The sequence below is a fragment of the Alosa sapidissima genome, chromosome 9 (assembly GCF_018492685.1).
Source record: "Alosa sapidissima isolate fAloSap1 chromosome 9, fAloSap1.pri, whole genome shotgun sequence".
In the NCBI taxonomy this organism is placed as follows: domain Eukaryota; kingdom Metazoa; phylum Chordata; class Actinopteri; order Clupeiformes; family Clupeidae; genus Alosa; species Alosa sapidissima.
The window spans coordinates 30,002,173-30,016,580 of NC_055965.1; the positions used below are offsets into that span (position 1 = coordinate 30,002,173).

At 41.5% G+C, this 14,408-nt stretch overlaps 1 protein-coding gene across 3 annotated transcripts; it reads right to left on the reverse strand.

The window, feature by feature from the left end:
* Positions 1-657: 657 nt before the first annotated feature.
* Positions 658-12,922, reverse strand: LOC121719516 (4-galactosyl-N-acetylglucosaminide 3-alpha-L-fucosyltransferase 9-like). Of its 3 annotated transcripts, XM_042105233.1 has the most exons (3): positions 12,846-12,922; positions 5,106-6,242; positions 4,213-4,663 (listed from the first exon to the last, which is right to left on the reverse strand). In XM_042105233.1, exons 2-3 carry the CDS (start codon positions 6,224-6,226, stop codon positions 4,657-4,659), a joined length of 1,128 nt encoding a protein of 375 aa, XP_041961167.1. In that variant the 5' UTR covers positions 6,227-6,242; positions 12,846-12,922; the 3' UTR covers positions 4,213-4,656. The 3 variants fall into 3 exon arrangements, 2 of the variants coding, with proteins under 2 accessions (XP_041961167.1, XP_041961168.1); XR_006034269.1 differs by lacking the exons at positions 4,213-4,663; positions 5,106-6,242 and adding an exon at positions 658-848 and having other exon boundaries at positions 12,846-12,916; XM_042105234.1 differs by lacking the exon at positions 12,846-12,922 and having other exon boundaries at positions 5,106-6,663.
* Between the last annotated feature and the right edge of the window lie 1,486 nt (positions 12,923-14,408).

Below are 14,408 nucleotides of genomic sequence, written 5' to 3' on the forward strand. Positions count from 1 at the left end.
AACAAATATGTAGGCTACATACGATGTCACTGAGCTGTCAAAGAGGCTACGAAACCATCTCCGTACGTTATCGCTAATTAAACTCAGCTGACTGGTGTTAGCGCATAGCCATAGTTGCTGTTAAAATGCCTACTTGGCTAGCGCTGGGAATCTTAACACTTCAACACCGACATGTAGCCTAACATGTTCAAAACTACTGCGTGTTATGGGTTAAGACATACAATTTCTTGAAGCATTTGGGAACACACTGAATTAACTGGAAAGTAGAGTCCCTGTTAGATTAGCTTGCTTGCAAATGCCGTTGTCCATGACCTGGCAGTTTTATGGCAAGCGGTTTTAACATACCTTATGGCAAACCTTGGGTAAACAGAGCTTACCATTGTGTGTGCATGCATGGCAAGCTGTTTTGACATTTAAATGTATTATTCATAAGAGCAATGAGATATTGATAGTAAATTGAATATAACAGTTCAATTTCATGTTCAAATTTGTCTCATCAATAAAAAAAAGCAATTCATGCTTTAGACCATTTTAATTTAAAACATTTTAAAAACAAAGTACCGGTTCAGGCATCGTTTCGGCACCGGCACCGTTTTAAAAGTATCGATTTAGCACCGGTATCGGATAAAACCCAAACGATACCCAACCCTAGCGGAAATACATAAATGCGTTGCTTATTTTGAAGTAAAATTAATAATATCCTAATTCTTAGTGTATCAAAATTATCTACAAAATACAGTAGTCTTGCCTTTAAAATAAAAGTATTTTTTGTCTTAACTTTTTTGTCAGGACCCTGAAAGATAAACTTTCCTTCTGTCTTTATGTGCTCCTTCACCAATACAGTGACCCTGTTGATAAAGTGGTGAAGAGCAACAGCTTTTCATATGAGATACACCACAACTTTTTTTTTTTCATTTAAAAAAAAAGTACAAATAACGACTGAGCCAAACCAAGAGGAGCAGAACCAGCTTTTCACATGAGACACACCACACATTGCATTGAGAATGAGGAGATGTCATCACGACGACAGAACGTCCTGTCCCGGAGATCACGACATCCGTTATTTTCACCTGCAGCTGCAGAGAGCCGCGTTGTGTCGGTGCGGACAGCGCCTGTGTACTTGATGGCGCCATTGAGCTCAGCCCACTGTATCCTGTGACATACACACGTTCACAGGCAATACACAGGCCTAACTGTAATGGTAGTTATGGAGGTTATGACATTCACATGACTGACTGACTATGTATCCTGTAACATACACACATTCACAGGCGATGCGTGATGGAAAATGTATAGAACACCATTATCTGAAAATAAGTCCTGACGTTGGGAAGGCACATCCAAGTGAATGGAGCATTCTGCAGTATTATGAAAAGCTGTGTAATAAACAGGTCTATCTCTAATGGCAGTTATTGAGGTCACGGCATTCACATGAATGATTGACTATGTGCAAACAAACGGTGGAAAGTGGTGCATGTTTTCTGCAGGGGCGATTCTAGACCTAGAGCTTTGCTGGGGCACAGGCCCCCAACTCCTAATACATAAAAAAAAAAGAAATGTGCTCGCAATATGAAATTTGCATCCTCACCATCTCACCACATCTCACCATCTCACCACAGGGGTCCCCCAGGGCTCAGTGCTGGGCCCCCTCCTCTTTGCTATCTACACCACCTCCTTGGGACAGATTATCCGTTCGCACGGCTTCTCATACCACTGCTATGCAGACGACACACAGCTCTATCTGTCCTTTCCACCTGACGACCCCCTGGTTTCAGCACGGATCTCGGATTGCCTTTCAGACATAGCTACATGGATGAAGGCACACCACCTCCAGCTGAACCTCTCAAAGACTGAACTGCTGGTCATCCCAGCTAAACCTACCATACACCACGACATCAACATCAAATTTGACTCCCTGTCTGTTTCACCGACCAGGACTGCAAGAAATCTAGGAGTTGTTCTTGACAACCAACTAAACTTCTCAGATCATGTTGCCTCAGTCGCCCGGTCATGCCGTTTTGCACTCTACAACATACGGAAAATCAGGACTTACTTGACTCAAGATGCTACCCAACTTCTGGTTCAGGCAATAGTCATCTCACGACTCGACTACTGCAATGCCCTCCTGACAGGTCTCCCAGCCTGCGCAGTGAAACCACTTCAGATGATCCAGAACGCGGCGGCGCGCCTGGTCTACAACCAACCCAAAAGGGCACATGTTACCCCGCTGCTCATCCAGCTACACTGGCTACCTATGGTGGCCCGCATCAAATTCAAGTCTCTAACGCTTGCCTACAAAGTAGTCTCCGGTTCTGCTCCCACCTACTTGAATGCCCTCATACAGACTTACACTACCTCCAGACCGCTGCGCTCCTCTGACGAACGACGTCTAGCTCTACCACCGGTACGCTCAAGCCAATCCGAACTTTTCTCATCTGTTGTTCCTCGTTGGTGGAACACACTGCCAGTTCCTACAAGGGCAGGGACATCCTTTTCCACTTTCAAAAAACTCCTGAAGACCCAGCTCTTTAGAGAACATCTACTCTCATAGCAACACTTACAACAAGTCTTACTGATCCTAGCACTCACCAGCCGTTTTAAACTGACAAGTAACTGTTAAAAACAGCACTCACCGACGCACTTATTCTTACTGTACTCTAATGTTTTTTCAAACTGTCCTAAAATTGTGAGAATTGTTCTAAAACTTACTGTTTACCATGTTGTTAGTCGCTTTGGTTAAAAAGCGTCAGCCAAATGTAATGTAATGTAATGTAATGAAATAAATGGCTAGCCTACGGGTAGGCTACAAGCTTCAAAATCATTATTGTCACTGTCATACTGTAGGACCAGCACTCTCTCCCTCAATTGTTCTAAGAACCACTAGCCAGCAACATCCAAACACATAGGCATAAGTAGGCCTATACTCACTGCATGAATTTAATAGGCTTTCCTACTAACACAAGGGAAAGTCAAAATTTAGATATACTTCCCTCCCATGCAAGGGTCCTATAGTCATCCTGGCAATACTGCAGTTCTTTGTAGCTTAAATAGCCTACTAAAGCCTTCATATTGACTTTTGGTGATAATTTCCAAATGTAGCCTATAATCTACACAGAGTCTGTGTATAGGCTACATTTGCAAATGCAGCAAACTTATTTAAGTTTGCCATTAAACCCTTGATCAAATCACAGCACTGGCACTTTAACATAAATGTTAATGTTACCGTTGATGTGGGCAATTATCATATCTCCCTCGTCCTCATCTCTCCTCACTGTTCCTCTCCTTCTGCCTCTGTTCAGGAAGAATTTTCTGATGTCCATCTCTGAATAGTTTATCAGAAGGCTATGTTTAGTTTTACAGAAGGAAAGCTTCACAAACAGTACAGGCTACTTTTACAGGACTCTCTCTACACTATACGTAAATCATTATTAATTGTCCGCATGTGTGCATGCAGCCTACGCATGGTGTGAGTGTGTGTGTCAGGGAGAGAGCACAAGCTGGTAAACTGTTGCTAAATTTAGGCTACAAATTTGACGCTAAGCATTGAAACACGGATGCTAATTATGTGGGCAACATTCTCTAACATCGATCAACTTCTCATATTTTCTGTCAAACAAGTTGTGAATTTATTGTAACATTAAAACAGGGGACGACTTACTCTGCGCTCAAAGAGATGTGATGAGCTCCAGTGGTTTCCACTGTACAACGAAACACTCGGAAGAATCAGGTGAATGATTTTCATTGGTTGTTGCGTTCAATCTTACCCAGCTACAGAGGTGCTATTTCCTGATTGGCTATTATGGCCCCTTTCTTTTTTTCCTTGTTTGTTTTTTATTGGCTGGTAAGTGACAGGCTCGAGTCATGACTAAAGCAGGCACGGAGATGCGCTCATGAATGCCGTTTCCAGCGAGAGCAGCGCTAGAATGTTACTGGGGCACTGGAGACTTTTACTAAGGCACGTGCCCCAGTGAATAAGGTCTAGTGACGCCCCTGGTTTGCTGTCAATGATTGACTTGCATTTTACAATGATACACCAACTTTTATTTTACTCTGACCAAAGTACAATTCTAAATGGTTAGTTGCAAATACAGTTGATTCCTTGGGAAATACATTTAAAATCTCAATGGAAATTACCTGGTTAAAGAATACATAAATAAAGTTGTGCAAATGAAACCAAATGAGGCTTGGTGCACTGGAAGAATAACAGCAACATAGTCAAACCCAGCTGAGTGTTTTTATTGGATTTAACTCTTACACCATACAGCAACAATGCTTCACAAGAACAGTCAAATATTCCAGATGCCCATGGAGCCCTGGGTTCAATTGTAAGCCTCCTGACTCCCCATCTTTCTCTCTCTCCCATTTGTTTCCTATCGTTCTTCATAGTCCTGTCTGAAAAACGCCCCTTAAAGATCACCACTGGTGCCCCTTGACATTTCCATTGAACCACCAGGAGAGGTCATGGACCACATTAAAGGCGTTGTCCCTTATCACCACTGATGCCCCTCGACATTCCTGTTGAACCACCAGGAGAGGTCATGGACTACATTAAAGGCGTTGTCCCTTATATAGATCACCACTGATGCACCTTGACATCACCATTGAACCACCAGGAGAGGTCATGGACTACATTAAAGGTGTTGTCCCTTATATAGATCACCACTGCACTGCAAAAACTGCTTATCTAACAAAATCTAACCAAGTGTTAGATTTTATATCAATCTTATATCAAGATAAAAAAAACTAGTTGGTATTGTTTTCAGTATAAAGAGACTTACCTAGCGCTTTCTTGGGAAATCATTTGACTTAATTTAAAAAATAAATTCACTTATTTTAAGACATCTCATCTTGAAAACAAGCAAATTTGTCTGCCAGTGCGTTAAGCAAATTTGTCCAAAAAACATGCAAATTTGTCTGCTAGTGCATTGAGCAAATTTGTCTTGATAAGACTCCTTAAAATAAGTAAAAGTCTTCTTAAATTAAGTCAAAATGATCTTTTGAGAGGGCGCTAGGTAAGTCTTTTCATACTAAAAACAATACCAAATAGATTTTTTAATCTTAATATAAGATCAATAACACTTGGTTAGAATTCATTTTTTGCAGTGTGATGCCCCTCGACATCACCATTGAACCACCAGGAGAGGTCATGGACTACATTAAAGGTGTTGTCCTTGGCGATGTGGTCACAGGCTGTGCAGATTGGCTGCATGTGGCGCTTGACCAGAAGGTGAGGTGTCGCTTTGAAGTGTCGCCTCCACGCAAAGTAACGCCTGTACTCGGCATCATTACGGTCCAACTCCAGCAGGTGCTCAGCCAGAGCCTTTGGATCCGGGAAGTCGTTGACGTGGATAAAGGAGTCTGCGGGCACATACTGCTCGTAGTTCTCTCGGGAGGTGCCCAAGACCACCGGCACAGTTCCGGCGACCATTGGTCCGTTCAGCTTTTCGGTGATGTAGTCTTCGTGAATGGATTTCTCGAAGGCCAGGTAGAACTTGCAACTGCCAATCGTCGAGTAGTAGTCTTCATCCCTCAGAGGAATTGCCCCAGCGGCGGCTTTTCCGTAGAGGGTCACCCTGATGTGTTTCCTGAGTTCGTGGTAGTACTTCAGTCTTGTGGAGGTACCAGTGCCAGTCATGCTGTTGCTCAAGATCCAGCAAACCAACTTGTCCTTCCGGGGTAGCGTGAACTGCTCCGACTGACCCCTCACGATGCTCAGCTCGTAGCGGGAGGTGATGTCCGAATCTCGCCTGTACGTCAGCGTGAGGTTGAACAGGCTGTCCAGCCCGGCCTTCTTGGCCGTGTTGGTGGGGGACTCCACGTTGTACCAGATCCACTTCTGGAAAGGCGGCCGCGGAAGCGCCGTGGGGAGATTGCTGAGGTCCCGTGCGATGCTCTTGTGGAAGAACAGGATTGCATCGGCCGCACCGAACTGGGAGCGGTCGTCGGTGATGACGCAGCCGTCTATGCCGAAGTGGGTCAGGCAGTCAGCGGAGTCGAAGCGAATCCCCATGGGCCACCACCAGACAAGCAGGATGGGCTTCTCCGACGAAGCCGTCCGCCCCGACACAACGTCGCCCTCCGCAGCTGCAGGCGGATCTTGGCCGTCTGCTGGACAGAACCAAGGCGACCGAGAGGCCGTGAGGTTCAGAAGCCACGTCAGAAGTCCACAAGTAAGGAAAAGCACTAACAGGAGCACTGTCATGCGTTTTGGGGTTTGAGGACCCATTGTGTCCTGAAAATAACTGCAAAGAAATGTAGAGCGATGTATTAATACAGGATTTACATGTGTTCATTAAGCTGACACCTCTATCCAACACGACTCACATACAGAATGTCAATGATATTACAAGGGCCATTGTCCCCAGAGCAACTTGGGAGCAACAAGTGCCTTGCTCAAGGACTCAAGAACGATGGAAGCCAAAAATTGAACGCACAACTTTTCAGGCTAATACATGCTCGCCAAGGTCCTTAATCGCTACGCTACCACCGTCCAGGATGCTGAAGTAAAGATCAATTGAAGACAAATACAATTTTGATTTTTAATATGACTGATATATAAAGAAACCATGAAAGTTATATGAGATATAGATACTGTACAACCCCAAATCAGAAAAAGTTGAGACGTTGTGTTATATCCAAATAAAAACAGAATGTAAAAATCTGCAAATCTCAAAATCCCATATTTAGCTGCAAAAAGGACATGGACAATAGCCTGGCGGGCCATCCTATATCATTGAAATGTATAGTCTGGAATCGAACCATTCACCTCGCTTAATCCAAGGGGCGGGCAGAGAATTGTCTTTCAAACTGCCTAGGCATGCAATAGGCCAGCGCTACAACCATATCCGTATCCGGTCGGCAAAACGGCAAATACATCCTTCTTCAAAAGTAATGACTTAAGTGCATTGTGTTGCTCAACTTTCAAAGAAAAGCACAAGTCCAACTCCTCCAAAGTTGACGCCAACGCCGATTCAAACAACCGCTCTTCGTTCGCCATAGCCACCTTTCTTGTTGTTCACAGTCGCAGGACTGTCGTTATCCTGTTAAGCCCGCCTTAAGACTCTCTAACAAAATAGAGCGCTGTGATTGGATGAAGTCCACGGCGTCAGCCAATAGAAATCCCTATGGTTTGATACTAGACGTACAGGCTGAGCAAATTAATTTGCCGCCGCTAGGGTGTGTCTAGATTTCTAGGCTACATGGACAACATATAAAAAGTTGAACATTTCATTTTCATTATTTCATATTAATATATATTATATATATATATATATATTCATATTCATTTTGAATTTAATGCTAGCAACATTTTTCAAAAAAATTTGGGACAGGGGTATATTTACCACTGTGCGGTTTAACCTCTTCATTTGACAAAATTCTGTAAATGTTTAGGAACTAAGATGACCAGTTGCTAGAGTTTTGAGAATTAAATATTGTCCCATTGCCCGATATAAGATTTCAGTTGTTCAATAGTATGGGGTATTCTTAATCATGTTTGTCATCCCGTAATGCACTAATTTGACAGGTTTGGACTGCAGACAGGCCATTTTAGCACCTGGACTCTTCCTCTATTATGGAGAAATACTATTTAAATATGTGTGCAATTCATTTTGTCATTATTTGCCTGAAATATTCAATGAGACCATGGCCATCCAATATTGTTATTGTAATATTGTCAGCTCTATCCTTGTTTGCAAATATTTCTCTGGATTCTCTGAATATCTCAATGACATTATGGCTAGTGCTATCAAACGATTAAAAATTTGAATCACGATTAATCGCTGAATTCCTATAGTTAATCACGATTAATCACATATTTTATCACATGATTAAAATTCTATTGTTTTGCATTTCTGAACTTTCCAGGAGTCCATGTTAACAATATAAAGCAATTATTATTGTGTGTATCTTGATTAGGATTCAAATGAAAGCAAAGCAAGTTACTTCATTAACTTAACTTTAAGACGTAGGTCTATTTGATTATTTCAAATCAAATTTCAAAAGATGTGCAGCAGACCTGAGGCAACACAATATTTTCTTCAGAAATATAGCTAATAAAGGGCATAACAAACATAAAATACTATATTCATTATCTTTGAGTTCAGTTGAAAATAAGGAACTTTTCGACATTTTATAGGCCTACAGTCTATGGTGCACTGTCACTTGCCACACACATCAGCGCCGAAGTTTTTAACACGCAAACACTGGATGAACAATGGATTTTATGGAGAGGCGTCGACCAAATATAACTGAATCGTGATTTACACGGCGGCAAAGTGCGATGCTGGTGTGCAGAGTTGTATTGAAAAGAATGGAATCTAATGTACAGTAAATGAATGTCGAAAGCAGAGTGCATCGCACTCATGTCGGCATCGGTGTCCACAGCCATTTAAAACACCATTCAGCTGACCGGGAGTTCAGAACTGCGTTGGTGTTTATTGTACGAATCTACTCTTTGGCCGGCTCGTAAGCCCAAACAAGTGTGTGCAGCATGCCTTTACTTTACGTAGCCTACTAAAGGCGCATCATCATAAGGCTACATTTAATCTGCATCACGCCCCATTTTAGCGGAAAACAAGTTAACATACATATCATTGATTCTAATGGGAAAGACAGATAGCCTAATCACACCTTGACGTTACATCTAGTCAGGGTTGGGTAGTAACGGATTACATGTAATCTGGATTACGTAATCAGATTACAAAAATCAAGTAACTATAATCAGCCCAGATTACAATAAAAAAATTGTGTAATCAGATTACAGTTACATTGTTGGGGATTACCTGATTACATTTTATCATGCAAGCAATGCAACTTTTTAATGATAGCCTAGTTATCTTTTAATTCGACAAGCTTCGGGCTTGCCGGTTCGATCCCCGACCAGTAGAAAAAATGTGGGCGGGAGAAGTGGTTGAGCACTGCTCTCCCATGCCCACATCCACGACTGAAGTGCCCTTGAGTAAGGCACCTAAACCCTCATTGATCCCCGAGCGCCATTGTAGCAGACAGCTCACTTCTCCGGGTTGGTGTGTGCTTCACCTCACTGTGTGCTCATTGTGTGCTTCACCTCACTGTGTGTTCACTGTGCTTCACTAATTCGCGGATTGGGAGACCAAATTTCCCTCACAGGATCAAAAGAGTATCTATACTTACTTACTAACTTATTTACTATTGGGGCAGGTCTCTCGGCACACTGCCTGATCTTTTCCTCCTAATCTTAATGTAGCCTCTTGTTTTAGTGTTACCATTTACTTTGAGAAAGTCACCAGGTCCCCCTGGTTGAAAAACATCCCAAAGGAATAATTTTCTCACCCCCACAATTGAAATGGACATGGTGTCATTCAATCTCAGGCCATGTCCCTGGGTCAAAAAAATCCAGCGAAAGCTAAATTCATTGTCCAGGTGTGCCCTTATAAAGGTTAAGCTGAGTTGTGCATGTTTGGAGAATAGTAATCCATGATCACATCCATGATGACTAAGTGATCAATTTTGGGGGAAATTTCTACCACCAAAATACCACCCCCAAAGTGGAGAATAGCTATAGAAATGTGTTTTTCAGACAATGGGACCTGGTGACCTCAAAGTAAATGGTAACACTAAAACAAGGGGCTACATTAAGATTTTTGGAGGAAAAGATCAGTTAATTCACACAGGAATGCTTTAATCAGAGCAAAGAGATTTCTTAGATGTAATGAAATAATAAACAGAAAAATAGAATGAGAATTCTTACATCAATTCAGTGGTGGTGTCTTTTACTTAAGGGACATATTTATTGAAGTAATCTAAAAGTAATCCTAAAGTAATCAGATTACGTTACATGTTTTTGGTAATCCTGATTACGTTACTGATTACAAAAATTGCCATGTAATTTGTAGTCAGTAATGGATTACATTTCAAAGTAATCTGACCCAACCCTGCATCTAGTTGTTCATTTACAGGCCATTCAATAATTTTACTAACACGGCAGTTATAAAGAATTATGCGTATGTAACTTACTCATGTCGAAACGATGTAGGCTACATTACAACCCATTCAGCACGTACTAGCTACACTTACCATATCCCATGTAAAACGGTTAGCTTGCTAGCTAGCTAACTGTGGAACTTCAGTATACAGGCATATAACCAATTATCTCACCTAGTTGTAGGAAAAAGGCTACGTTCATATTACAAGTGATAGAATGAATGTGTGACTTATGTTTAGTTGATGTTATGACATGTAAAGTTAAGCTTCCCGAACTCAGCCACGGGCAGTTTGACTGTACTTTCGTGACACTCCTGTTAGGCTAAACTGGAAAGAGCAAAAAATAGGAACATAATGGTCACATCAATCCCATAAACACACAGATAACTCTTACACCAACCTTATTTTGTGCCTTTTATTCACGTTTGTTTCAAGATTTAGTAAGTATAACTCCTTTTCGCTGCCCACTTCTATGCAGCATAGGTTTCCATTATCCAAACAGCTCCCTTTCCCCTAAAAGGGGGCGTGTACATGCAGCACAGTCTAGCTAGATCCAGTGTGGTGTTGTAGTTGTTCTAACGTTACTAGTTGTTGCAACAGCTTGTGAAAAAACTACAAAGTTTGTTACACCAAAAAGAACGTTAATCTCGCGATAAAAAAAATTGACGCGGTTAAAATAGGTTTACGTTAACGCCGTTAATAACGCGTTTAACTGACAGCACTAATTATGGACTTTAGATGATGAACTCCCCAAATACTTCATAATCTTCATTTCCCATCATTTGTCCACACAGGTACAAAAAAAGACTCTTTTCACCCAATCATATTCCCAGTTTTCCTTATTAGTTGTGAAATATTCCTCCTTTCGTTTTCTTTATCATTACACAACTTTTCCAGCATTTTGTTGCCCCCGTCCCAGCATTTTTGGAAACGTGTTGATAGTATCAAATTCAAAATGAACATATGTTTTCCATGAAATAGTCAAATTTGTCATTTTCAACATGATATGTTGTCTGTTGTCTTTTTGCAGCTAAATATGAGTTTACAAGATTTGCAGATTATTACATTTTGTTTTCATTCGCATTTTACAAGACATCCCAACTTTTTCTGATTTGGGCTTGTATATTGTGCTTCTTTCTTTCTCTCTCACTCTCTCTGTACACGTGTGCCCGTTTGTGTGGCAAACGACAAGAAAGTTAAAGCTTTACTGACAGTGGAGGACACCTTCAATAATACATGGTAAACACAAGTCTCGCTCACACACAAGGACACACATTTGACATTTTAACTCATTCCAGTGTCACAGTGTTGCTCGGAGTGTTGACGGGCTCAGAGTTCAGTGAATGGTTGTGTTGGTATAAAGCAGTGTTTCTCAAACTTTTTTTCTGGGGACCCACTTTTTAAAAATGACAGACTATCGCGACCCAACTCGTGACTGTGGTAGTTAACAAACTAGATCAGTGGTTCTCAAACTTTTTCTTTCATTCCCCACTTTGATTAAGGGGGCATTCTCGAGCCCCATCTGTCCCTCATCGCTCTAAGAAAGTGGGAGGTCAAGCTTAAAATTGTCAAATTTATTGAAATAATGACAAGTTCTAAATATATCCTTTTCAACAGAGTTAAAATCAGCTGGTGCTGCAGATATAATAATAAATAAATACATAACACACATATTTCTGTTTTCCAGCAACATATTAGGAAGCATAGGCCATTTTACAGCATTGTACAATATATTCAATGAAATACCAACATGCTGCATTAAATGGATCCATAATCCAGTCATACTGAGCACTGCTGGTTGGGAAATATTTTTGAAATAAACTTTGCAGGGATGTGATGTAGGCCTACTGTTTAATACATGGGATCACGAGTGGCTCCCAATCAGACGTTTCAGCGATTTCGAAATCTCAAAGGCATAATACTGTCGCGATCGAGGCGCCTGTCCCATAGCCTACTCAAGTTTTTTTGGTGAATGCAGTAGCCTAATCTTATTTGCTAGGTGCTTGTCTTTGCCTTGTAACTGGACATTTAACTCAAATGTATCGCTAAGATATATCAAATATATCGCTAAGATAGGCCAGCTTCGTCAAGAAATGTTCATTAGTGAACGTGCTTGCAGATTCAAACATGCGCTCTTCCTCCAAGAAGAGGCGACTCGGAGCTCAAACACGCGCGACAGCACTTTACCTCGGGAAAGCCACCTTGCCTCGCTGTGAAACAGTACAGCCTTTTGGTCAGATACCATCGCAAAGTGCGGAGAATAGACGCGCTTTTAAGGGCCGGGTTTTGATGAAATTCACCACTCTCACAACAACGTTCTCATGTAGGCTAGGTCGGGACTAACTAAGCTGCCTTGACACGAGCGCTTCCCTGTGAATAACACAGTGTGTCGGCATCGGGTGCTACCTGGGCCCAGGCTACAGATAAAAAAATAAAAATAACGTCAGTTCGCGCCCCGCATGTCTCCGCGACCCAGTAGTGGGTAGCGACCCACAGTTTGAGAAACGCTGGAATAAAGGCTTATCGCCCATTGTCAAGTGTTGTTCAGACTAACAGACGTACCATGGACTGCTTGCATGTTGAAATAACCTACCTAAAAATGTGCATGACTTAAAGTGTAATTTTGGAGTAAAAACAACCTAGGGTCTATTTACGGTAGTTAACAACTTCAAACTTTTGGCTGAGAGCAAACTTATGTTAATTGGTGGCATTTTGAGCAAATCAGCACTGCACAGATCTGGCTAAGCATAAGGCATGTTTGTATTCAAGGATTCAGCCAGATCTGCGCAGCGCTGCAAGATCAAAGATTAAAATCATCTTAGATAAAATTTGATGCAATCTAAAAGAACAGTATAAGTGCATATGAGGAAAGTTTGACTCACGAGCGAGCGAGGGAGCGTGTGCGGTGCCTGTCCCAGCGTGTTCAACACATCGGGTGATAAGACAACGCCACACCCAGTGTTTCTTCCGCACCGTTTGTATGTGGGCGGGACAATATAAACTTAAAGTTTAACATGACAGAAAAACAAACTTTTGATTAAAGAACACAGTGTCATCCATTATCACTTATCATGAACATATCAAAAGCGTTCATGGTAGAACTGTTAATACTTCATGGTTGAACTGTAAAAGATCCATAAGTTGACAGTGTTATGACTATCATAGTGAATTTTACAGTAAAACCATCAAATTACCACAAATAAATTAATGAGAATAGCAGCACTCTTTTTATGGAAGCCTTAGCTGTAGCTATGACACCATGTGTGCAGGAAGACCATCTTACTCAATTTAGCTCTAATATTCTCAGGGTCCTTGACTCTATATAGTATAATAGCACCTGCCAAGGTTAGAAAGACTTCAGTAAACCTAAAACACCATGGAGGAATATCACAACAGTAGCAAATCAGAAGAGAGAATGTAGGATAGCTGAACGTAAATGGAGAAACACTAAGCTTCAGATTAACCAGGGGCGTAGCAAGCGTGGGGGATGTGGGTGCTGGTTCAACGTGATCACAAAGCTAAGGTAGTAAACCCATGTACGAAAAGTCGTGTCACGATAGATAGTACCAGAGCCCGTCTACGGAGAGCCTTACCACTCCGTATCAAGTCCCATTGTACCGAATTTTGGATGCAGTTCCACCAGAGTTCCACTGGGGGCGATCGCCATGAGTGCAGAATGAATGGGAGTCAATGGAGCTAGACGGCTAAACTTGTCTCTTTCACCTGATTGTCGTTGACAAATCTCAGATTTGATTGTAGTTTGTATAACTTCAATATGGGTTATAGGTCAAAAGTTGAATGAACGAGTACTTATGTCCTTTTGATTTCTTACAGGTTGGGTCGTTGTTGCACATAACACGCTAGCATTGTGCTAATGAATGACATCATTGACACATTTGAAAGGCTTTTTAGAACAATTAAGTGACTTTAAAGTATATAATACTCAACCAAGTGTATTTTCTTTGCCTCCCCTTTCGAATGCAATACTCAAATTACTTTAAAACATAAAAAATTATATCCCATGAAAAGTGGATTTTGAGGGGTACAGCTCCATAGACCTCCATGCATTCTGCACTCGTGGACGAGCGCCCTCATGTGGAACCACAGAAGGAACTGCAACCAGTTCAGAAACCGGAAGTTTTCCGAGAGTGGCAGTTCTCCCCTTATTAGACATTATCTGATAGTACACAGCTGTACGATTTAACGCGTTGTTAACCACACCCCCATTGTCCACGGTCTTTCCGCCATATTGGATCTTTTCTAAATGAGATTTACTATTGATTTAATTGTACTGATTGTTGATTATTTACTGTGTTTCATGTTATGAATGACTACAATTTTGAAACGAAGATCAATTATATCATAGGTTTCTCATGGTGAATGAAATCATGAGTTTTACGAAGGTGTTTCTCCGGCAGATTTATTAGCACTAAAAGCTAGCAACT

Excerpts from the sequence above, each read along its gene's own strand:
- LOC121719516 (XM_042105233.1), bottom strand. The coding sequence starts at position 6,226 with ATGGGTCCTCAAACCCCAAAACGCATGACAGTGCTCCTGTTAGTGCTT.